Source organism: Ixodes scapularis, unplaced genomic scaffold, assembly GCF_016920785.2.
Source record: "Ixodes scapularis isolate PalLabHiFi unplaced genomic scaffold, ASM1692078v2 PGA_scaffold12__126_contigs__length_90152505, whole genome shotgun sequence".
Classification (NCBI taxonomy): Eukaryota; Metazoa; Arthropoda; class Arachnida; order Ixodida; family Ixodidae; genus Ixodes; species Ixodes scapularis.
The window spans coordinates 27,960,681-27,984,036 of NW_024609838.1; the positions used below are offsets into that span (position 1 = coordinate 27,960,681).

The 23,356-nt window shown below is 46.7% G+C and overlaps 1 protein-coding gene across 1 annotated transcript in view; it reads right to left on the bottom strand.

Moving 5' to 3' along the window:
• Window positions 1-21,607, bottom strand: part of LOC115316618 (double-stranded RNA-specific adenosine deaminase) — a 33,095-nt gene extending 11,488 nt beyond the window's left edge. The window contains 9 exon segments of the mRNA XM_029976039.4: window positions 620-729; window positions 2,573-2,728; window positions 3,527-3,620; window positions 6,393-6,579; window positions 7,977-8,124; window positions 10,512-10,939; window positions 10,941-11,653; window positions 12,906-13,026; window positions 20,901-21,607. Of these exon segments, the coding sequence (XP_029831899.2) occupies window positions 620-729; window positions 2,573-2,728; window positions 3,527-3,620; window positions 6,393-6,579; window positions 7,977-8,124; window positions 10,512-10,939; window positions 10,941-11,653; window positions 12,906-13,026; window positions 20,901-21,155 (2,212 nt within the window). The 5' untranslated portion in view covers window positions 21,156-21,607.
• Window positions 21,608-23,356: the final 1,749 nt, after the last annotated feature.

The window sequence follows — 23,356 nt, forward strand, 5'->3', positions numbered from 1 at the left end:
CATCTCCAGGGTGAAAGCATAACCACTTCCCTGCATGCAGGATCAGTGGCTATGCACCACCCGCATTTGAGAGCATGGTGTCGATGTAAACGAGAAGGCCGAGATGACACTAATTGGTCGGTACTCAAAGAACTTTAAAGCAAAAGAGAGATAGATAAGCCTGACAGACTGCAATGGTAAGTAAGTGACAGTCAACCTCTGCTCGCAGTCAGAACAGTTAGTCAGCATGACTCGGGAAAATATACTTCGGTGGGACATTTACAGCACACATGATTGTCTCCGCAAGTCACTATCGAAAACATTCGCTGTGATTTCTAACAGGCCATAAATTGGCAAATTGAGTTCTAGTCAGACTGTGATTCAAGGGGCCGCAATGCGTGGATTTGGGACCACAGAAGCATAAGCTTAGAACCGTTAAAGTCTTTTTCCGAGTTCCTCTCTGTTCCGGCAGACGTTTTCAGTGCTCAAACAGGCAAAACTGTCAGCAAAGTCGTTAACGATCCCCACATGCCTGTCGCACAATGGCACTGGCAAATAGTAACAAAATTAATCCTTTAAACGACGCGACACGCTATCGACTGGGGCATCTATGCAGAGCCCAAGCGGGAGAAGAGCTCACCTGCTTCCAGCTTTGTTCGCAGGAGTCCCTGGCAGCTCTTGGTAAAGAGTGGGTGATGCTGTTCACTGTTCTGATCCTGTGTCTTGTTCTTGTCGTCTGGTTTGGTCGTACTGTGGCACAGGGGGCAGGCAGACGACGCAGCGTTAGCAGAGCATTACGATGCAGGTTCACGTGGCAGCCTTCGCCATCTCTCCTCGCTGCCCCCTTCGTCAGTCTTACGTCAGCAGCGAAAGCATCGAAGCTACAACACCGTGATACTATGTGAACATCTGAACCCCAAGATGAGAGTTATGACGGGCACACATTGATTTTCTACGTTGTTACCAAAGTTTGCCATGGAACTGGCAAATAATGCAGCACGGCGTGGACTAAAAAGGAGGCCGATATGGCTTAGCCCAAGACCCCACTTGTGATGAACCCGGACACTGCAAAGTATTGCCTATATCAAACATTCAAATAGTTCTCACAAAAACAGAATGTGTAGCTTCTAAAACTGTAGCAGTCCCTGTCCCAGTATCAAAAAAAGAAAAGAAAAAGAAAGAAAGGAACATTTACGAGGGCAAAACAAAGAGCGAGCACAGATAAAACATACAACACAAGAAAAACAACAAGACATGCCAAAAAGACGAGGCCAACACGAGCCGTGGGGAGGGGTCTGCCGTACCATCCCAATGCAGGCTCCCCAACATTCCGTCCCCTTTTCCTACACCGCCGGTTGTTGCGTAATGTTTTGAGAGGTCTTCTTTTCCACCTTGCCATCTAGCCCCCATTGAGAGGGGAAAGGCAAAGACCGGCGATCTTATGTGTGCATGAAATGCTCCACAACTGCCACTTCACGTGCCGTTTGTCCGACTTTCGTGCTCTTTTTTTATCCTTTCAAAAAACGGTGACTAGCCTGCAAATTGGATTTTTTGTTACTATGTTTACCGGATCAGTCGTCTGTTTAGTTTTATTGCTTCCTGTCAAACAATACGAAAAAAGGTGTCTACTTTACTTTAAACATTAAAGGGGAGTTGCTACGGCGGTCTTTTGAACTACCCGAACTAAACGAAATTTTGGAATGCCCTAGCTTTGCTCTTTCCGGCACACTATCTGCTCTTTCTAAATCCGAAATAGCTATTGAGAAAACGGCAAGTGAAGGTTATGCCCAAACCAGCACTCAAATTTTCCTGCGCTCCCCCCATAGGGGCGACGTCACATGTTGTTCAACTTGCAAATCAAGCAGGCAGTCGAAAAAAGAAAAAAAAGAAAAAGTGGCATTTTGAGTTATTTTTTTTTTGTTTTGCTGATGTGAGCTTCCCTGGCGTTCGTTTCGTACCAACAAACTTCTTGCAACTCGTCGGAAACGAGCTGCATTGCCCCCCTATTACGTCATATGACAACGTTTTCAGTTTGGCCAGTAGAGCCCCCCATCCCCTCAAGCCAAATTTAAAAACTCAACAAAAAACAGGAAAACAACATTTATTATGACCTGTAATTTGGGTTACTAGTTCAGATGGCTCTAATTATGTGTTGAACCAATTTTGAGACAAATCAGTGACCATAAAAATTTCGTACATTGCAATTATGTAATGTACAAAATTGTACATGCGAATTTTGAGGCTTGTACATTACAACATTACAATTCAAGACTTAAAATTGTACATCACGATTTTGAGCCTTGAAATTCGCCACATATAACAGGATCCAACGTAACAAACTACTCAACATGCCGAACTAATACTATGCCCATCCTACACAGTTCATTATGAACGGGTTCAACGATATAACATCCCTCTGAAAACAAATCCCAATGGGAACATGAGAAACGTCTCTATTCTCCCCCCCCCCCTCACACAAACAACATTCTTCCTTTTTTTGTTTGTACAACCAGCTGTTTTCTTGTTTTTTTTAGTACCAAAGGGAACACTAGACAAAGACGAGAGCGGCAACGCAAGACCGACGTCCACTCACTGTGCAAAAAGTGCCCCGTCACCACAGGGCGCTGTGGAGATGTACAAGTGGAAAGTGACGTCTGGCTTCATGCGAATCTTCTCGCCGTCCTCTGTGGGCTCTAGGATGGCGTGTTCCTTGCCCGGCCCGTAGCTCTTCAGTTGCTGGTAGAGAAACCTGAAGGACCACCGCCACAGAGCAACCTGCTGAGTGCCTATCCCTCTCCACAACACTTCGCTGTCCCCACCCCCCAAAAACACACTGATCCGCTCGGAGCAGTCTAAGACAGAGCAGTCCGAAAGACCTTGCCTTGCTATGACTACAGGTTATAGCAAGCTAGTCGGTGACAGGTCAAGGGTTCAGGGGAAGCTCCTCCCAGATTCTTCCCCTTTTAGCAGAACAGAGCGAACGCTGGAGAGGAGATGACATTCTCTCCAGCGTCACTCCGCTAAAGCGGTAAGAGGTGAGAAAAGGGTCCCCTGAACCCTTATCTTGCCACCGACTGCAGTGGCAGATGCAACTGAAATATGTCTTTAGTGAGAAGTACCACATCTGCCGGACTGTACGTGTTTTGAAGGTGAAATTTTATGCCACGCAGACTATCTATGGGCGCAAACTATACAAGGACTTGCTCACCCTAGATCATTCGTCACGACGAGGCGTGACGGGCCTTGTGAATGATCGAGTATGTTAATAATGATTCACGTGTGATACAAGCTTCTTTGTGAGCTCATAAAGCAGGCATCTCTCAAAGTGACCCGTGTATGAGAATTATTTACATGTGAACTGGAAGCCAGGTGCGGGCTATGCACCTGGACACTGCTGTCCGGAAAATACGCTAATCCCAAGACCGATGACCCGTGTATGACAATTTTTTGTCACACACGGGACATGGCACTTTTCAGCACACGTCTTGCCGCCGACAATGCCCCCAAAACTAGTCGGCGGAGTTGCTATTGCATGCCGGTGACTTACCTGAGGAAGCTCCTCCTTGTTATTACTTCTGCGTGTGAATCGTTCACCACGGTTCCGTCCTGGCTCAGCTGCTCACCGGTGATGCAGCGACTTCCTGCAAAAGGTCACAAAGAGCCTCGGGCACTGGCACGACCTACCCGCTAGGCGGACTGCGTCAAAGAGCGCGTCTAGAAAGCTCTTGCCTGGTCAAAACAAAAGGGGCACAAATACTTACACATGGTAGAAACCTTTACAAAAATACAATTAGCGAGGATCTGGTTGAAAAAAGACCAGACACAGCAGTCTTACAAAAGGAAGCATGAAAGGAACCAAACAAACAAAAACAGCGACTAGGAACGAAAAAGAAAAAAAAAAAAAAACGGCCCTAGAGTTACATTAGACAGAATTCACCTATATCAGAACAGCTACGGCAGTGTTCCACGAGTAAACCTAGCCTATTTTTTTGCAAATTTTGGGTCATGCATTTTACGCCCCACTTCTTGGCCGAAATAAAATCTCAAAGCTACCATTTTGGCAGTACCAGAAAGGCACCAGGGAAGCACCGACATCCGTGCCAAATTCATGGTGGATTTTAGTATTGTCAAAATGGTAACTTAAATATGGAGCCAAATCACAGTCATGCTCAGACCTTTGTCGTTTCTACTCGGTACATACTCAAATTGCTGGTCCTAACTTCATTTCATAAAATTTATTTTCATAAACCTACGCTTTTGATCACCGACCCTTTTTATGTTTCCTCTTGCCTCTTATAATAGCCAGAAAGTTGGCATCCCGAGTTTGATCGTGACGACATCTCGTTCGTCTCTGATCCCCCGTACATCCCGGGGCTGGCACCACCTTCCCGGGAAAGTGGCCACAGCCATACGCTCTCGAGTTTTTTGAAATCTTACAAGAATTACATCCATGTTGACTGCGCCTAATTTGTAATTTGTATTTTGTCATTGCCCTAATTTTCTGCTTCTAAATAAGTAAACACTAAATAAATACTCAGGGCATCTTTTCTTTTTTTTTTTTTCAAGCTCAACAGATTTGTGTAAACAAAGCCGTGAAAGCTACACTAATGCAGCTTGTGCAGGCGAGTTATATGACCAGGGGGCCATACTTCAGGGGGGCTAAAGCGCCGTTCACACATATGCAACCAAATAAGACCGAGAGAGACCAGACCGGTTTTTAAGCCTCTTGCGACGTCCTAGGACCATCTCTGCTGCAGCACATTTGGTCCTTAAGACGTCGCAAGAGGCTTAAAAACCGGTCTAGTCTCTCTCGGTCTTACTCGATTGCATATGTGTCAACGGCACTTAATGGTAACAATCGGTCGGCTCATTAACTAAAACGGGTTAATTAATGTCTTAATTACCATATTTACTCGAGTAATAGCCGCACTGTTTATGAAAAAAAACTGAGGGTTTGCTTTTCCGCAGAGCACGCGGCTTGCCAATCACTGCGATTGGCAGCATGATTCCAGTGGTTTACAGGAAAGAGACAACGTCTTCGCGCAAAGATACCATCCGTAAAAATTGCATCTGTATGGAGAATCGTGTTCTGCATCTGGTTATTCGCTATGTTATTTAAGCGCAACGCGATGACTAGCTGTATATGTGTTCTGCGGTAAAGTAGATGCAAGGGCCTTGTTCATAAATAGTGCGGCTATTACTCGAGTAAATACGGTATTGAAAATAAACATGTGGTTCCAATTAGAAACTTGCTGAGCATCATCGTAAACCACTAAATCAGTCAATATTAGGAAGACTAGGAGGTATGGTGGGGCACTAAAAATACCACTTGTGTAGCAGGAGCAAAGTTACCAATGCGATAACGTGCCAGCGTGGTTGCGGAAAGGCGCGGGACGAGCTTCCACTTCGTTCTTGACCTGTCACCGGCTATAGTGCTTTTCGATGAAGCTCAGCAAGTTTCGTATTGAAACCCACATGTCTCTTCTCCCTAATTCAAAAGTTAATTTACAAATATTAGTCAAATTATTTGAGTTGTTACGATGATTAGCCCCCTACATTATGCCCCCCTGGCTGTATATCTCATCTGCACAAACCACATTACTGTAGCTTTCGTGGTTTTTTTTTTTTTTTGTTCCAAATCGGATAAATTTAAAGAGAAACAACCTGTACAAATAAACAAATAAAATAACCTTTAGATGAACATACCAGGTGACCTCGAGCAAAATTTACAGGAACTTTTTTTTACCGCAAAAATGAACTATGCACAGCCGAAAGCTCGCCCTTCGCCCAGACGTTGCGCTGGCAGTCTGGATCAAATGCCAACCTTTCAGAGTTTGCCGTCATCTAATTCAAGTCAGAAGCGATTTTCGGGAAGTTTCACTGGGAAAACAGCGGCTGCCGAAGCTCTCAAATGCATGGAACATGAATGGGGTCAGCTGCCGTTAAAGGGAAGATGGGGCACTTCTACATTTGAGAAAAAACGCTTGAATTGCGTTCATTTGGCCTTTAGAATAACAGATATCATAATTATATTTCAATGCGACGTGCCGGAGAGCCACAAGAGCAATTTCAAAATAGGGCTGAAGCCCCGCCCCCCTAGCCTTGGGCAGCCAAAAGATCCGTCGATGACGTCACGGACAGCGACTGTCTTTCGCGTTTTTCTCGCGTTTAACAATACTTACGCAGCAAATGGTTTGGGTATTCGGGTTCACGGGGTAAAAATACACCAGAATTCACCTCTAACTCATTTTTTCCAAGAAGCTCCGTAGCTTCCCTTTAAAAGCTCCCATTGAAAACTTAAGAAAATTGCTTCTTTTGAATCAGATAACGGCAAGTTTGGAACTTTCGCACCCAGAGCTCCGAGCTAGCAGTGGGGATGGAGAGAGCACGAGAGCCGGAGCGGGGGTACCCACCGGTGCCGAAGCAGACGACGGTGCCCCTGTCGGTGGCTCCGTTCTTCATGACTAGCGCAGCCAGAACCTTCCGGCCGCCGACATACTCCGGCACCTCGAGCACCTTCTGGCTGAACTCGCGGTGACTCAGGGCAGCAATAATATCAAACATTGGAATGCTCTCATCCTGACTGCTCAGGATGTCCGTCTGCAAGCCGGGAGAGGGAAAAGGTGGGGAGAAAGAGACACGGGAGTAAAGAGTGCGGCCCTGCGTGCTCGAGAGAACGCCTGGCACAGCCGCTGACAACTTAAAAAGGGCAGGGCGCATCATATTGTGCTCGTGCTTCTTGCTTTGCAATGTTGTCCACAGCCCACAACATTGCTTCGCAATGTTGTGGGCTGCGAGGATTAGGTGCTCAAGACACACTGCAGCCTGCGCTTCTTAAGCTTAACCCAACCACAGACATCAAGGTGTGCCAAATGAACTGTTCAGATAAATGGGTAAACATAGCAAAAAACAAATAGCACTACAGACATAGAAGAGCACGATGCGTGGGCAGGCCCAGTGCCCTGCCTTGTCCAGTTCTTCGAGTTGTCCTTGTCCGTAGCACCATGCTCGTATATCTTTGTCCGTCGAGGGGTGTAGGTACGTGACATCAGGGTGTCATATACAGACACCAGAAAAAGTAACACCCCCCGCTACCACATTCCCCCAAACAAATCTCGGCTCGTTCGCAAGCAAAGCCCGAGCCTTACCTCTATGCATACCGAATGATGGGCACCGATGCCAATCGTTGACACCACGGGAACAAAACTAGCAAGGGACGACACAGAGATAACAATCTCGCATGAACATGCCCTTAGCACTGCAGGGGGGGCAGGTGGCCGAGTGGACCAGCGCAGTGCAGTTCCACGCAAGTGGAAGCGGAAGCTTGTGTTTTAGAACTGCATGTGGAGTGAAAGCTCCTGTTTTAGAACCAAGTTTTACCGCCCCTCCTGTTCTGGAGCGAATGAGTGTCGTATCGGCGGGCCGGTTGCGTCGTCGCTACCCCGTGATGATCGACGACTCCAGGTTAGCACTCGTATTGCACCGACCATACTACTCGTTGACAGGGGTGACAGGAGACACCACCTGAGGGCACTTCTTCGCAGTCTAGACCTCTATGCAACAAATTTGAGGTAACACTGAGCATATCGCTTAGCATCCCACCCGAACTGAGCTCATTACTTCACATGTCCAGAATCAAGAACAGGCTTCATTTTAACTGAGGACATATAAATCGCTATGCTTGTTACATAGACAACAATAACATGCCATTATGCATGTTCTGAAAGAAAGCGGCCATATAAATCGTGTTTAAGTAAACACAAGATGTGTCAATGATAAGCAATCCTTTATGCAATGTAAGTGGTGAAGCAGCCAGTTTGATTAAATACGTGGCAATGACAGTCACCAGCTTCACTTACTTCACTGTAAGAAATCAATCTTGACACATGCAACTACCCTTGAACCTTTGTAGGAACAATTTGTATACCAAGGAGAGAGAAAATGATTGGTGACCGATCGATTGGAAAAGAAAAAAGAAAAGAAAGAAAAGGCCGTACCTCTGGGGATGGCACATCAGAAGCAAGGGCGCCGCTCGCCACCAGTTTGCGGAAGGCGAGCTCGGCGGCCTGGTGCTTGGCTTCCTTCTTCGTCTTGTCCCAGGCCTCGGCCACAGGTTTCTTGTCCAGAAACGCAACTGCTTTGAACCTGAGCACGGCCACAGAAGAGATCAGAACAGACATATGATGTAAGAGAAGCAGGGACTACCCTTTTTTCATCAAACACAACCACCGTAGTTAAGCGTGTTGATGGCCTTAAAGACCGACGACCCCCAGTTCGCGCTTTCCACTTCTCCCTTGCTTCCTCCTCTCCCTCTTCTACCCTGTCCACCGTTGCCTGTTTCCTCCCCCATGGTGAGGAGGATCTTCTGCCTTGCAAAATCTCGAATCTGGTAGTCGGCCTTAAGGTATAAACAAGATTTGAATCCTGTCAACTTTTGGTCGAACGTTCGCCTCAAACGACCCGTCGTTAACGAGAGGCTACCTCAAGAATATTGACATAAAAAGCTTCTAATGGTAAGCAAGTCGAAACCCACATAAAAGCTCATTCTCTACCTAACAGTTACGACGGAGCAATACGGCAACAGATAGTGACTAAGGCGCAGACAAGGATGAGAAGGCCCGCTACGTGCAAGCAATAGCCTCATGACCGCAGCAGACACTACACACAATTAAAGGTTACGCAATTGTGGCTTTACGTTCCGAAAAACGTTTAATTCTGGCTCCTTTCATTACTGTGTGCATTAAAGGGACCATGAAATGACCTTTTTACTTTTTCCAGATAACTTTTACATTAAACCGTCAATGTTCACTGAATGCCGAACAGGCATCCGTTTTCGTCTCGGTTTATTAACTTTTACACAAAAAATTATTGAAATATCGACTTTTTCATTCTCTCCAACTGACCGCAAAAGAAGCCGTGACGTAGACCGTTTCCGGAACCGGAAGTTCTCTCGGCAGTAGGAGAATGGGAGTGTTAGTGGCAACGAGTTGGGGTGCGCCGGTAGGTTTTACTGCGCTGATGTCACCGACGTATTTCCTGAATCGGCGCCTCTCATCGCCGCTGAGCGAAATTCAATGAGATATGTTGCGCTACAGCGACAGCATGGGACTAGTCCCATACGCCGGTATGCCTGTTGGGAAGTGCAGCGAGTCTTGTCACCACCCCGTCATTGTTGGCAGAAGGGCCGGCCCGTGTCAGTCGTTTGCAAAGCGACGTAGATGGCGTTTTTCGCGGCCTCGGAGATGCAGGAGCGAGCCTACGTTAAAAAAGATACGTTTGAACTACGAGTGTCAGCAAGAGCCACGTAAATACCTGTTTACACTCGGAGCGGACGCGCGCGCTTGATAGAAGTCTTGTATTCGCGCTGTTGGTAAGCGCTTCGGGACCGTTCTTTTACGATTGCAACTCGATACTGACGCGACACTCGGCAAAGAAAGGTTGGACCGGGGTCGACAGTGACGTGCAGTCTGTCAGAATAAAAATGGCATACCAATAACAAAGTGCACATACCGTGTTACGAAGGCAATCCATACGGCGTTTATTTCAGCTCTATATCACACAAAACAAGAAGATAGAATCGACGAGAGTCCCTTTTCGACGAGTGTTCGTCAACACTGCCTCGGAAAACAAGGGGAAGAGATTGACCTCCTCACCTCTTAATCTAGAATTGAGGTCAGTGATCAAACTATAATACGGGAAGGGTCCACAAGGGTCGCGCGGGCATATTCCATTTAGCACGCCAGCCGGTCGTAGGCAGACGGTCTTGCGACGAAGCAACGCAGCGCCGAGTCGGAATGCCTGCTAGGCCTATACGCTTCGTCGGAGTCGGTGAATCCAGCGTTCTTGTTCGTCGTGGTCTGTTTTAAGTACTGTTTTCTTGCTGCTTGAAGTCGGCACGCGCGGGAAGAACACGTAGAAAAATAAACGTTCAGTCAGTCAGAGTTTTGAGAGGAAGGAAAACAAAGAAAATAAATGTTCGTCGGTCGCCGTCACCCAAGTAACTGGCGGCCCTGCCCTACTGCGCACGCGCAGTAGTTGCTTCGTTTACCACACGATAGATGGCGCTTGGCTCTCAGCATTATCAAATTTGGCAATTTTCGCCACACATCTCTAATTATGCTACAAAATGTGGATCTGAATATTATTTAACAAAACTTTTAGGAAACATTCGCCGGCTATTTATTGTTTACGATCGCGGTGCTGGTGAGGTAGGCTCTTACCCAATAGGCGATGTGGATTCGGCTGACGTGCACCGATTCTGCGTATGCATCGTAGTGAACAGGCGAAGGAAGGAAGGCGCAAAAGAGTCCAGTTTTCTTTTAAAAGTTCTATAGCAAATAATTTTTTTGGGCTCCCTATTTTTGTGTTTTTGTGTTTCTTTTCACACCTTTTACGACGTGCGGTGGATGAAACTCGATTTTAAAATCATTTCATGGTCCCTTTAACAAAACACACAATTTGTTTCTAGAAGGAATGTATCCAGGTCAGTCACTTTATTTTAAGTTTGAGAGAGATGGATGACAGTGCCTCACCTCGGGTTATGGGGGGGACCATCCGTGGCCACAATGTCGATCTTTGCCTCCACATGCTGCATCTGCCCAAACTCGTGGAAAGCGCTCACGGGGTTCTTGGTGAGCGACGCGTAGCTCGGGAACTTGGAAATGCTCTGCGGGCCCGGCGGGTTCGGGGCCGGGGCTGGAGCGGGCGCAACCGCCACGGGCGGCGACTCCTCCCGTGCCCCGTTATTGGCGCCGCCGTCCCCGTTCCCGTTCCCGTTCCCGGTCACGCCTGGCGTCGGGTAGCTGACCTCGAGCGACGAGGACACCACCGACTGCGTGATCTTGAGGTTGGGTGCCGCCGAGGGGGCCGCGGGGGCCACCCCACCGTTGGCCGTGGCCCCCTGCTGCTGCATCACCATCTGGGCGAAGGTGTTGCTCAGGCGCAGCAGCTCGTGCGGGGGGCAGCGGCTGCTGCCTTGGCTTGGGGGGACCCTTGAGGCCGCCCCGGGGTCCGACTCCGTTGGGCCTTGCGCCGCCGGCGAATTCTTCGTCCCCGGCGGTGCCAAAGTCCGGCGGCGCCTGGATCTCCCGCTGGGGCGCTTGGCCGCCGGCCTGCTGCTTGCCCGCGGCCGCCGCCGCGGCCGCCGCGGCGAAGAGGTTATTTCTCTCCAGGTCGCCGTAGCTGCCCGGCACAAGGGTCCAGGCCGGCGGCGTGTCCCAGACCTTGGTGAGCACGCCGCGGTCTTGCAGCCGGTACAGGATGGGGTTCACCTCGCGCTTGTGCTTCAGCCCGAGCGCTTTCACCATGTCCTTGGTGTACACCGGGGTGCCCACGGTCCGCAGGTGAGAGATAACCAGCGCCGTTAGGTCCGTCTGCAGGATGTTGTTGGTCGAAGCCGGGGGCGTCGAGGCTGCCGGCGCCACGGCGTTGGCAGACGACGGCACCAGGGCTCCCGTCACGGGGACCAGGGCGTTCGTTGGGGGAGAGGCCGCCGGGGGTGGGGCCAGGGGCGGCTGGTACGGGGGCGGAGCCAGGGGCGGGGCAAGGGCGGGCGGGGCCGCCGCGGGAAACCTGCCCCCCCTCACGACCACCAGGTTGGGAGGTAGGTTGAGAGGGGGGGGCGAGTCCTCGGGGCACCTCACCGGGAGCTGCTCCTCCTCCGGCACCAGCGCATCTGGGGGTCAGGTCAGGTCAACCGTTTATTAAGAACGAAATTCAACTGGCGGTTTACACTATGGTAGGGCCAGAGGGGAGAGGGTTATTGGGATGATGGAAACGCGTAGGGTTGTAATTGTGGCAGCTACAAGTCTCTGCCGAGGTTGGCAGTCTTCAGAAAGTCGATCGGAGGATGAGTTTGCGCCGTCGGAGTCTCCTGCGGGGTTTACCCATTGGTCGAGTGTTGAAGGTTTGTCTTCATGGTTGAGTGCTCCCAGGGCGTCATTGCGTTCTTGGTCGAGCTTTGAACATTCCCAGACCAAGTGTTGAGTGTCTACCTTGAGATTTTCTAGGTCGGGGTGCCACGACTTAGGCGAGGGTGCACGCGACGTTCCGGGGTCAACGTTCAGAAGAAACGACGGCTTATTGTGCGGACGAATAAACGCGGCCAGAAAAGAGGTCGCAGAGGCGACACTGGACCAGCGGTGCACAATATGCGGCCCGCGGGCCGCATCCGGCTTGCAGGCACCTCCTGTGCAACCAGCGGACATGACACTGCCAGATATGCTCAAGACAGCAACCAGTGCGATGATGCCAGATATTGAAAACCTGTCTGCCAGTCTGCCTGCGTAGTTCCCAATAAACTTTTTTTTTGGCCTGCGTCATTTTTGAGTTGTGCAGCCCTGCTCTGGACGAGCGGCACCGGGTTGAAATTAATTCCAGCAAAAAACATCCTTTCCGAAATTGAATGAGGCCACTTCGATCACTACTGCGAGATCCAACCATTGCGCTCTCCGCAGCTAACCAATGGAGGCAACAACAACAGAAATTCTTTGTGTTTCTGACGCAATGCTTAGCTGACATAATCAAACACTATGCCACAAACACCAGCTGTGCCCTGTGCTGAATCGAGGAAGATGACAAAAAATCCAGTGCAAACTTTTGTCGGACACTGTGGAAAACTTGAGCTCTGTGGAAAACAAGCTGGACAAAGCACCCCTTGTAGTCTGATTTCGCCAATAGTCGTTTGCATATAAACCATGATAATGGCAACCTTCTGGCATTTAGGTAGAATTTGAATGCTTACAGCTGAGTAGATTCAGTCGATGAGCGGGTACTGAGCTGGGTTCAATCGATGAGCGGGTACGCTCAGGTATGTGCTTGCTCACACATACTGGTTGTTTCATTGACACAATCAGCCGTCGGACATCATTGAATTTCAGAAGAGGTCTGTAACGGTGCAAAATTAAAACGAGAAGCGTTGGGCTTACCCGACACGTCTGGCGCCCCCGTTGGGAATGGCGGGGGCGGCGATCTGCCGTCTGCGATGGCCAGAGGCTTGCCTGTCGAATTCTCGTCGGGATGTCCTCTCAACTTATGCCAACCATCAGCCTGCACACGCGCAAACGGAGAGATGTGATTGGTCACCACACACGCATTTGCAAATGGTAAACATAATAGGAGGCTGGTACAAACAAGCACAGTTACACAGGAAGCATGACGATGGGGTACAGTCAATTGTCTCAGCTTCACACACTAGCCCTCTTCATACAACTGGAGCCGCTGCATGAACTTAGAAAGACGCTAGGCAGTTTAGGATAGTGCACGCTAAAGCTCTGCATACGCAAAGTCTTTCCGCTCCTCCAAGAAGGATTTGTGATGCGCAAGAAGTTGGCTAAAGCCAAGACGAGCCAGTTAGAAAACGGTGGCTCCCAAAATCATGGCCCACTTTAGTGGTCATCATGGCGCGACGTCGGCGGCATCAGCGCTACTGCGATTTTCAATCCAGGACGACATTGCCCTTCTACAAGAGGTGCACGTCACAAACGCTTTGGAAGACCCACCAAGGTAAGCAAAGAACGCCGGCAACTAGCTGCTTGCGACGCACAAACATTCCTCAACACCTCACATTGCGTTTTCATATTCAAACAGATCTAAAATGTTACTCAATGCCAAAAATACAGCATTTCGTGCGTGAAATAAAATGGTTACTGTATCTTGGTGGCATTGCACGCGCGAGATGCTCGAATTTTTGCGTCGTGGCGGTGGAACGCTATTCTAAAACTCTCTTTCGTAGCGTGCGCTAACGTAAGCACTAAATTTTGTGCTGGCGTGTGCTACAATTGCGTACATTATTGTAAAACCCCCTACTGACACCCCCCAAAAAGAAATTTTTATTTTTTGCCAGGCGATTTAGTATGGTTTCAGGAGGCTACAAGATCATTATTTTTCTGCAGTCACATATATTTGTAATAATGCCAAAAAACTGAACTACTCGAAACTGAAACCTCATAGCCAAAAGTCACATGCGACCATGCTTTTTTTCCTTCTTCCGCTCATTTGGCTTCTGAAGCAGATGACAACGACGACGAACTTGCGTGAACCGTTTGTCGTGGAATCGTTTCGCACTTATATCCCTTCCGCTGGATGGTCTGTGCTTGAAGATAGGTTAACCGGTACCACGAACGACAGTTCCGAAGTAGGGGCCCCTCGTCCATGGCAACGTTGGTCCGTCGTCCACTAACATCGCATTGTCCAGTCCGCAGCAAGTTGCCATATTGAGATTGACATGTACTTCCTGTGATCTGTGCAACCTTATTTTTTTTTTATCAGTGTATTTGCAGACTTTGGAGGCTGCAAAAAAAATGGAAGTCCTATTCTTTTTTATTTTTAATATTAGGGAGCCTTAGAATTACGTACGCACTTTTAGCGCAAGCCAGCACTAAATTTAGCACTTGTGTTAGCATACGCTACACAAGCATTTTAGATCGGCGATTCCCCGCCGTGACGCAAAAGCCCAAGCATCTCGCACTTGCAACGCCACCAAGATGCTGTAACAATTTTTATTTCACACCCAAAATGCTGTAACTTGAGAGAAAAACAAGTTTTTTTTTTTTGGTTCAAAGTAACATTTTAGACTTGTTTAAATATGAGATGTGACAGGAGCGGTTGACCGGTCGTGTCCGCTTGCGTCGCCTCGGCAGAAAGTACCGATGCCATGTTTGCACTAACGGCATTGGACAGTGTGCATAAATACATGTATGAAGCTATTTTTGCAGTGTTTAAAGCCATTCATTTGAAGAAAAAAAATCTAAAAGACTGAGAAATGTTCCAAGCTATCTATTACGAAAGAATGCTTCGTAATTTTTGCTTTAATAGTCAACCGCAGAAAAAATATTCACCCACCTTTTCCCATAGAATCACATTACTGGAAGTCAATTTTAGACTAGTTGCCTTGTGCTTCAATTTGAAACTGCACACCAGCACCAGCTGAACCTCTAGCATACCTTATGATAACCTTATGACTCGGCCAACAAGCAGGTAGCTTGCACCGCACTAGCAGCTTATGAGAGAATGAGGTATATGCTAACCTAACAAACTTGAGATGCCCCAACCTTTGAAGGAAGATCGGTAACCGAGTGGGCTAGAGCACACCAGCTCGGAGCATGTGGAGCAAAAGTTCGTGCTGCAGAACCCAGGGATCCTTGGTTCAATCCCCACTCCTGCCCATTTCGATCTGAATGAGCGTCGTACCAGTGTGCGGTCGTGCATCACTACTGCGTGGTGCACGTTAAAGACCCCAGGCTAGTGGTTGTGCTGCACTAGCCAAATTTCTCATCTACAGCTGAGACACCAGATGCCCATTAAGGCAGGTTAACTTCCGGTCGCATAAACATACACACAACACACAAAAAACCTAAGATGAAAAAGCTAAACATCTATGTGTCAAATCTTCAACGCTATCCAAGTAGCGAGGGAAGTTTACCCTTTCCCCGACATGGCCACGGAATTTTCATCTGGTCGTAGCTGGCTGGTCGGCAGGTTGGAAAATACACGCTACGAGCCTTTGGTAGCGAGGCATTTAAAATCTAAATTAGTTTGCAACTTCTGCATCCATTTGTCAATGTGACGCAGACTGAAATGGGGGATAAAGCAGTACTATAATTAAGCCGTTCAAGTGTTATTTAGCGCACATTTGGCTAGACCATAGTTTTGTTTTCATCTTATAATTGCTGGAATGAACGAAGAGTTGAAAAAGCACACCCATTTTTCCTACAATTAGGCATTTGTAGCTCTTGCTTCACCATCTTTCATACTTTAAGTTTAATTGATGACTTGTCGTAATCAGGTTTTTTTTTCATTTTTTGCTTTTTAGGAATGTTTAAACAATGTTCCAATATGGCCTCACCATCAGTGTAACCAAATAGGTATTAAAATATCTTTTTAGAGCTGAAGTGCAAGCTGGTATTGACGACATCAGCTAAACTTTGCAAACCTCCTTTCATCGCTGCATTTTGACTGCCACATTCCGAAAACTTTAGATGTGGCCATAAACAAATAGCTGGGCCTACTTCTTGACATCTTTATACATTGCTACTTGCAGCTGTTACAACTCTGTGCCGCTGTGCAAAAACAAGGGACTGGGTACACACACCCCCTCATCCATGATGGCATCAAAATTTCACAAAACCTGGTGGCCAGAATGTGAAGCTGCGAAAGCAGGTTATGGAAGTTTTCCTGAATTTGCCAATAGCTCTAGAATAAAAATACAAAACTAAACAAATAAATTAAGAAATATATATATTAAAAGGATAGGTAACAGAAAACATTTAAAACCATGTCTATTTCACTTAATTTTTGTTCTCTTCGCTATTTTGGGTCCGCATTGTGAGGCATAATTTAATGGCAACTGTTTTGTTAAAAGGTTTTCTAGGTGGCGTTACAGAGCATACCAAGTCAGACATGTGTCACGTGGACGATACACTCACGAAATGAAAGTCGGCATATGCAAGAAACCTATAACTACATAATACTCCAATGGGCAACCAGCATTTATAAAAATTAGTTTTTTTTAACCCTAGAACTAGTAATGCTTTCATATTTCCACTAGTCGCCATGTCCTAGAATATACTTCCAGCTTCAGAAGCAATGTTGCACAAGTAATGATGCTTTGATCGATGGTTCGTTCAGACCAGAGCTTCTACTACAGTCGGAGCACATGCTAACACTGCGCGCTCGTGCCTGTAACTTCCACAGCACTGCATCCAAGTGTTTAAAGTCAGATATTGCTTTCGAGCAGCTGTCTCTTTTATGGATCTTGCTTGACACAACCTTTTTACATAATGCCCAATGCAACATCTTTTAGAGAAGGGGTCTAGCTCATTTCAGTATGGGGGCCTGATAGTACAGACTCCCCAGGTCGAGGGCCAAAATAAGATTTGGGTGAGGGGAGCGAGGGAGAAGGGGGAGGGGGGTAAGAGATTTTATAGAGAAAAGACCTCGTGTTTTCTGCTTTTTGTAAAGTTGTGGCTTTGCCAGTGACATCTTCAGATTTGATTACTTTAAAATGGTACCATCTCGCCAACGTGCTGGCATTTTTAAACTGAACAGAAGAGCAAGCACGCTGTTGTTCCCGTCCCTCGATTCACTTGGGAATTAATTGAACAGAAACTGTCAAGAGAAACAAAATCTCTCGCTTTCCTGGCAGTCTGAAAAAATACTTGTATCTTAATGGTGTTATTTTCACAAGGTGAGAGCCCTGAGCTCGTTGCTCTATCTTCGACCCTGCCGAGCAAGAATTCGTGCAACCGAGGTGCATACTCGAGCAAAGAGCTCGTAGCCTATTAGAGGAGTTGCGGTACAGATGATTATTACAAAAAAAAAAAGCCGGAAAGCAAGATTAATATGAAACACGAGGCAAATGAAAACAATAGTATAAGCTATGAGAATACGTCATAAGAGCAGAACTATGTTTCCAGCAGAAATGTATCGGTGACATGAGATCAATGTGGCAGATGCCATTTCTAGCACTCGAGACATGAGAACTGGGGCTTGCAAACGGTGCGGCACGGCCACACAGGGACGCGTGTTTGAGACCCGGTTTTAGAGGACCGCTGCCCATGAAAAGCAATGTCCAGCACTGAAGTAAAAAATGGTTATGCATCAAGTCTAAAAAAAAAGAAAAAGGTTAGCTGTTCTGCAACACAATGACATGATTGTTCTTGCCGGTATAATGCAGGGCCAAACTAAAAATAACCTAATGCTAAAAAAAAATGCAAGTTCAATCTAATTTCTTTCATATCAAATTAGCCTCATTTTTGGCATTATAGTTGCTTCAACATGTGTCCCACCGGTGGTCACATCGAAATAATATGTTAACTGGTGTTCTAAATGGTCCCAATGCCGGAAAAGTCTAGGTGAATCTTGACAACCGACAGTAGACGTCTCTTGCAACGAGCAACCAGTATCCAGCTTAGCATTGACCTAATTTACGCCAAGCTTGTGGAACGAAAACACTGGCTCGCTTAAACTAACGTATGCACAGTGGCTTTGAACCCAGAGGTCTTGCAAGTGTTCCAGAAATAGGGGGGGGGAAGGATTTTCCTCCCTTTTTTTTTAAATTGTGTACTGGAAATGTCTGAAGGAAAGTGGAGGGCGGGGACGACTGCCCCCTGCTTTGCCCAGTGCTTGAATCATCCAATTTTAGGAAACATTTCAAAAGAGGTAACAAAGTTTTGGATGTTTAAAAAGAGATGCTCTTCAGGCTTCAGTCTAGAATGCTAGGTACAATGCCACATTGAAAACCTCAGCACTGCAAGAGGTGTTAAAAGGTTCCGATACAACTGTGAACAACAGCGATTGTTTATGACAATATTATTTCTGGTAACCATTTGTAGTAGCGATTTTGGGGAGTATAAAATAGAGTATTTATAGATATATATTTTAAAAAAATCAAGTTACCCTTGAAGAAGCAAAGCTTTTTGGCAAAACATTAGCTTTACAGGTAACCAAAACTGGACATAGGTGACATAAGACAAAACATCCAAGTTGGTCCATTTTCTTTGAAATAGTGTATTGTGACTTTCGCCCCACAAAACGACCAATAAACCTTGCACTAAATTATTTGAACACCACTAACATGCTGCTTTTGTAGGTACACATGCTGCATTTGCTCACCTTATCTGTACAAAAACAATTGAAGTAAATAACTAAAAAAAAGATGACAAATGCACCTGCAAAGAGCAATTTTTTCTAGATTGTTGTTTTAACAGATTAATGTTGCAGATGTCTGAATGTGTAGTATGTTTACTTACACGCCCAGCATTCTCTTTGTGATCCAATCATTTAGCAAAAGGCTGTTTTGAACATTCCCCTTTCTTTTCTAATGTTTAACTGTTACAACAAAGTTCCACCCTTATCTCTGTGATAGTCAGACAACAACAAAAACGTTTTGACTTCCAAAGTTAAGGAACAATGCAAACTCTAGATATGCGGAGTGCAAGTTCATCTGCCTTGAGGTCTACCCACTATCCTTCAATCAGAGCCAATCACAGCTCGGCGTTCTGACGTCACCACAACCCTTGAAAAAGAATCAGACGAACTTGCGCTCCTCATAACAGAAAAAAAAAACAAAAAAAAACAGGCGAGCTGGCGAACTTTCAGCAGTAATCGTCAAAACCCCAAAAATTAGACAACACGAAGACATTTGTGGTGCTGTCTTAACACTTCCTTGCTCCTCGACCTCAACTTTTCGTAAAGATGAAACTAGATGCATACACTAAGAAAAAAAAAAAAAAAACGTTAATACAAAAAGGTTTTATAAAAAAATGCGACAATTATTGTTTCGCATTATTTAACCGGTCACGAACCGCTCACGCTAGGAAAATGGAGGCGTTAAAAAAATAAAAAGCAAGATTACAAAAGCAATCATGTCTTCTGTGCGAGACGAAACCCTTTTTGTGAATCTTGTTTTATTTTCTTCCTCCCTTCGTGCCGGCAGACGCGTTGGCGAAGCAGACAAAGGCGAAACGAGCGCATACGGCCGGCCGTTCTGTCATTTTGGGTTGAATTCAACCAACGCGCCGCCCAGTCTTCTCGCATTCCAGCTTTAAAAAGAAAACAGGTTCAAAGTGACGTTCAACTCGCCGATTAAGACGATAAACGAAATGTTTCGACGTACGCACGCAATTTCGCACGCGCAGCACAGCGAATCCGAGCAGATTGCCAAGGTTGCGCAGACGAAGCAGCGAGACAGAAAAATAAACAAAGAAAAATGCACCAACATCAAAAATCTGTCATCTCGCGGCCCCACGAAGGAAGGGAAGAAAGAGAGGCCACGCTGCACAAAAAACCTCCGACTACGACGACGAGGACTCTCAAATAGTCGCGGAAATTTCCAGAAAAGCTCTGCAGCCGAACCGCGGTCCGAATCGTGATTATTCTGCAGCCCAAGCTTTCCCGAACACGGCGCGAGAACAGACGACAAAGAGACCGAGTTTGAAAGGTAGGCCTAAAGCTACCAACAAGGCACTGAACGGGGAAGGAAATATATAAACCAAATAAAAAAAAGATGAGAAAAGATGACCCCCCCCCCTCCCCCCTCTTTCCCAGCCTCCGTAGAGATCTAGCACACAAGCGAGAGCCAAAGCGCGTGCACGGGAAAAATAAAACCTCGCTTAAATTACGTCAGTCACCTCGACGTTTGCTTTCCAAAAACAAACCCCCCGACTCGCAGCGGGACCTCAGTTGCTAGTCCGAAGCTTTACGTGAACGTTTTTTTCGGGTTTTTTCTTCCTTCGGAAATCTTCCAACGACCGATCGCCGACCTACGGAGGCCTAGAAAGTGTAGTCTCCATCGCAACCAAGCTCACGTAATACCAGGCGGCGATTTAAATTAGAACAAACAAACAAAAAAATGCCTGCACCTCAGGACACGGTACGAACTCCTCCCCCATCCGAAGCCGATCGCGTCCAAAAATCCGACCCCAAAAATACAGCCGAGCGCGGAAACATTTCGGCCCGCAGCGACCGGGCATCCAGTACGTCTAACATTAGGGGTATCCATTCATCGATTTTTCCCAGCAGCGGCTCGGCTCTCGACGGCGAACAACCGAGGAGCTGCTGTGAGGAGCCTGCTGCCAAAATGTCAAACACAAAGAAGAGATTTTGCGCTGGAGAGCCTAACGCTGCCGCCGCTGCTCGGTCTCCGCTCAAAATTCCGCCGGCTTTTTAGGACGGAGGCAGCACGGCCCCGTAGATCACGGCGAAACAGGAACGGTTTATAAGACAATAGAAAACGCGATCCTTTTAATTTTTTTTTTTTTTTTTCGGAGACCCCAAGCAGTTGTCCAGCGTCGCTACCAGACAAAAGCGGCGGCGAATTTGGCTAGCGCGAAGCCGCGCGGGCGGACGCCGAGCGCGCTAGGCGAGCGTAAAGTCGTCAAACTCGGTAGCGAAGCGATTGGGACAAGTTTGAAACTGCTTACCGCTGCACCGTCGTTCGGGTAGCCGATTGAATACTGCTGTTCAATGCGGCTGCCAGAACCAGCCTCTCTCCATGTCGGCGGACTTTCAACGACTTTCTGTAGTACGCCGTCTCTTTGTAGTCGGTACAGCACACTGTTGATTGTCTTCTTGGGTTGCTTGATTACGCGACATAGGTCCACTGTGCGCACATTTTCGCCGGGATGCGAGTGAAAATAATTCAGCAGTTGAGTACGAACATCCCAAACGTCCACCATGTTTGTTTGGGACCCCCCCGACAAAAAAAAAAAAGTTTTTTTTTTTTTCGTTCGCCTTCTGTCAGTCGGTGGCGCCCTAAGCGGTGGTCGTCGGAGCGAACACCGCGAAGAGCGACGACGCTGACAAAGGAAAGCAAGCGAAAAAGAAAAGCAATGGGGACTTGGCGGTTAGGTTCGATTCGGTCCGGTTACGGAGTTATTCCCGATGTCGAAACGAGCCCCAAAGCCCAGATCCCACCTGCCATGGCGAGTTGGCCGTCCCCGCGAGCCGCGAAAGCTTTTCCCAGGCCTCTCCGGCTGACTTCGCTACAGGCGGGCAGAGCTAGAGACGTCCAATCGAAAAGGGGACACGCGATCCGCCATCTTACGTGGCCCACTTTTTAACAGAGATGGACTGCCCGCTGACAGATGCTGACAGACCGCTGATCTCGCTGTGTTCGTTTCTTTGTCTCGACGAAGGAGCTGCATAACATTATTATTTAAGGTTCGAGAATAAAAATTACTCTAGATTATTTGATGGATGTCACCAAAATTGTAAAAAGAAGCTCACCGCACCATAACCAAAACTAAAGTTAGTTTGATTTTAGCTTGCGCCATCTAGCGAGTACGTTCCACAATGTTTTATGAATGAATGGACAAATAATAATAAATGAATAAATGAGCACTTTTCGTTGGGTACTCGGGCCACTTCCGGCTGCCATGACAGGGAGCCGAGAACACTTCCGGTTCGGTTTTTATTTGCATGCTTTGAAAGGGCAACACCACCGCTATATTTCGTGTGTACCGCGAAAAAAATCATTTTTTTGTACGTTTTTCGTTTTTACTGTTTTCTTGAAGTGCTGAATGTTTTGAAACTGACTGGGCAACTTTGCTATGGCAGATCTCCGAGAAATAAAAGATGCAGCGAACAGTCTCTGTCAGGCGAGCGTCGATTTCACGCACAACACTAGGATCGCTTAATTTTGAAGTCAAAGATGTTCACATCCGACTCTTCATAATCCTGCATAAAATATTTAACACATAAAAATAGTGTAGGTTTAGAAAGAGTTATAGACGTAAAGACAGGGGACGGGACAACACATATTTGAAAGATGTGTTGTCCCGTCCGCTGTCTACGTCTATAACTCTTTCTAAACCAACATCATTACCAATGCGCTCACTAACAAGTGTAAAAAAAAAATAGATTTCATTCCTTTTTTTCAAATTTAGAGCAGAATTACTAGCTGACTTAATTTCCGTGTGCATGTGAGCTTGCGAAGTTGAACAGACGGTTTATTTGAGAGTCCTCCGGACAAACTCCAGGAAAAACCCATGAACTAACTAAAAGAAAAAGAAACGTAAAATTTCAGTGTTTTTTTTTTTTTTTTGTCACCGGAGGATTTTAGAATGGGTGGGATCTTTTCGCACGTCAGTTTTAGACACGTCAACTTTCAAAATTAAAAAAAAAAAAACAAAAAAAAAACATATATACCGGGTGATTCAAGGAGACGGCAGGCTCTTTAAATCATAGAGTTATTATAATGTACGCTAGAGGTTCAAGTGGCGCTAGTGTGCTGACGCAAATTGAAGCAGACAGCAACCAGCCGAAAATTGACTTCCGGTAATACATTTCTATGGGAAAAAGTGAGTGCATCTTCTCTCTGCGCTCGATCATAAGAGCAGATATCCCGAATAATTCGTACGTACTAGGTAGCTTGAAACATTTCTCAGTCAGGCCGACGAAATAGTTGGTCAATTGCGGTGTTTTTCTTTCAAATTCATCGCATTAAAAACGGTGCTAAAACGGCTTCGTGCGTGTATTTATGTGCACTGTCGGACACTCTTAGCGCGAACACGACGTCGGCGCTTTTCTACGTGGGGGATATACGTGCCAAACGATCGAAGGACATCTGGAAATTAGGAAGGACGGCAAGAATTACACAGTAACACTGGATCAGTAACTACACGTGCATATGCGATCAAAATAAATTGAAGGCCACGTAATCTATTCCGATTTTACATAAGTAAGTACTGCTTTATTCTTTCTGCCCTGAGCGAAGCTGCTTGTTCTACGTTCAAAATATCACCCACGCGCTCGATATCTTTAAGAACAAGTGCCCGATAAAAGCTGCCCGGCAGAGAAAACAATACGCAGAGACACCTTTTATAGCCCGCGGACTTTATTCTCTACGTTTTGAATGTTTTTATCCGCTCATGCACGA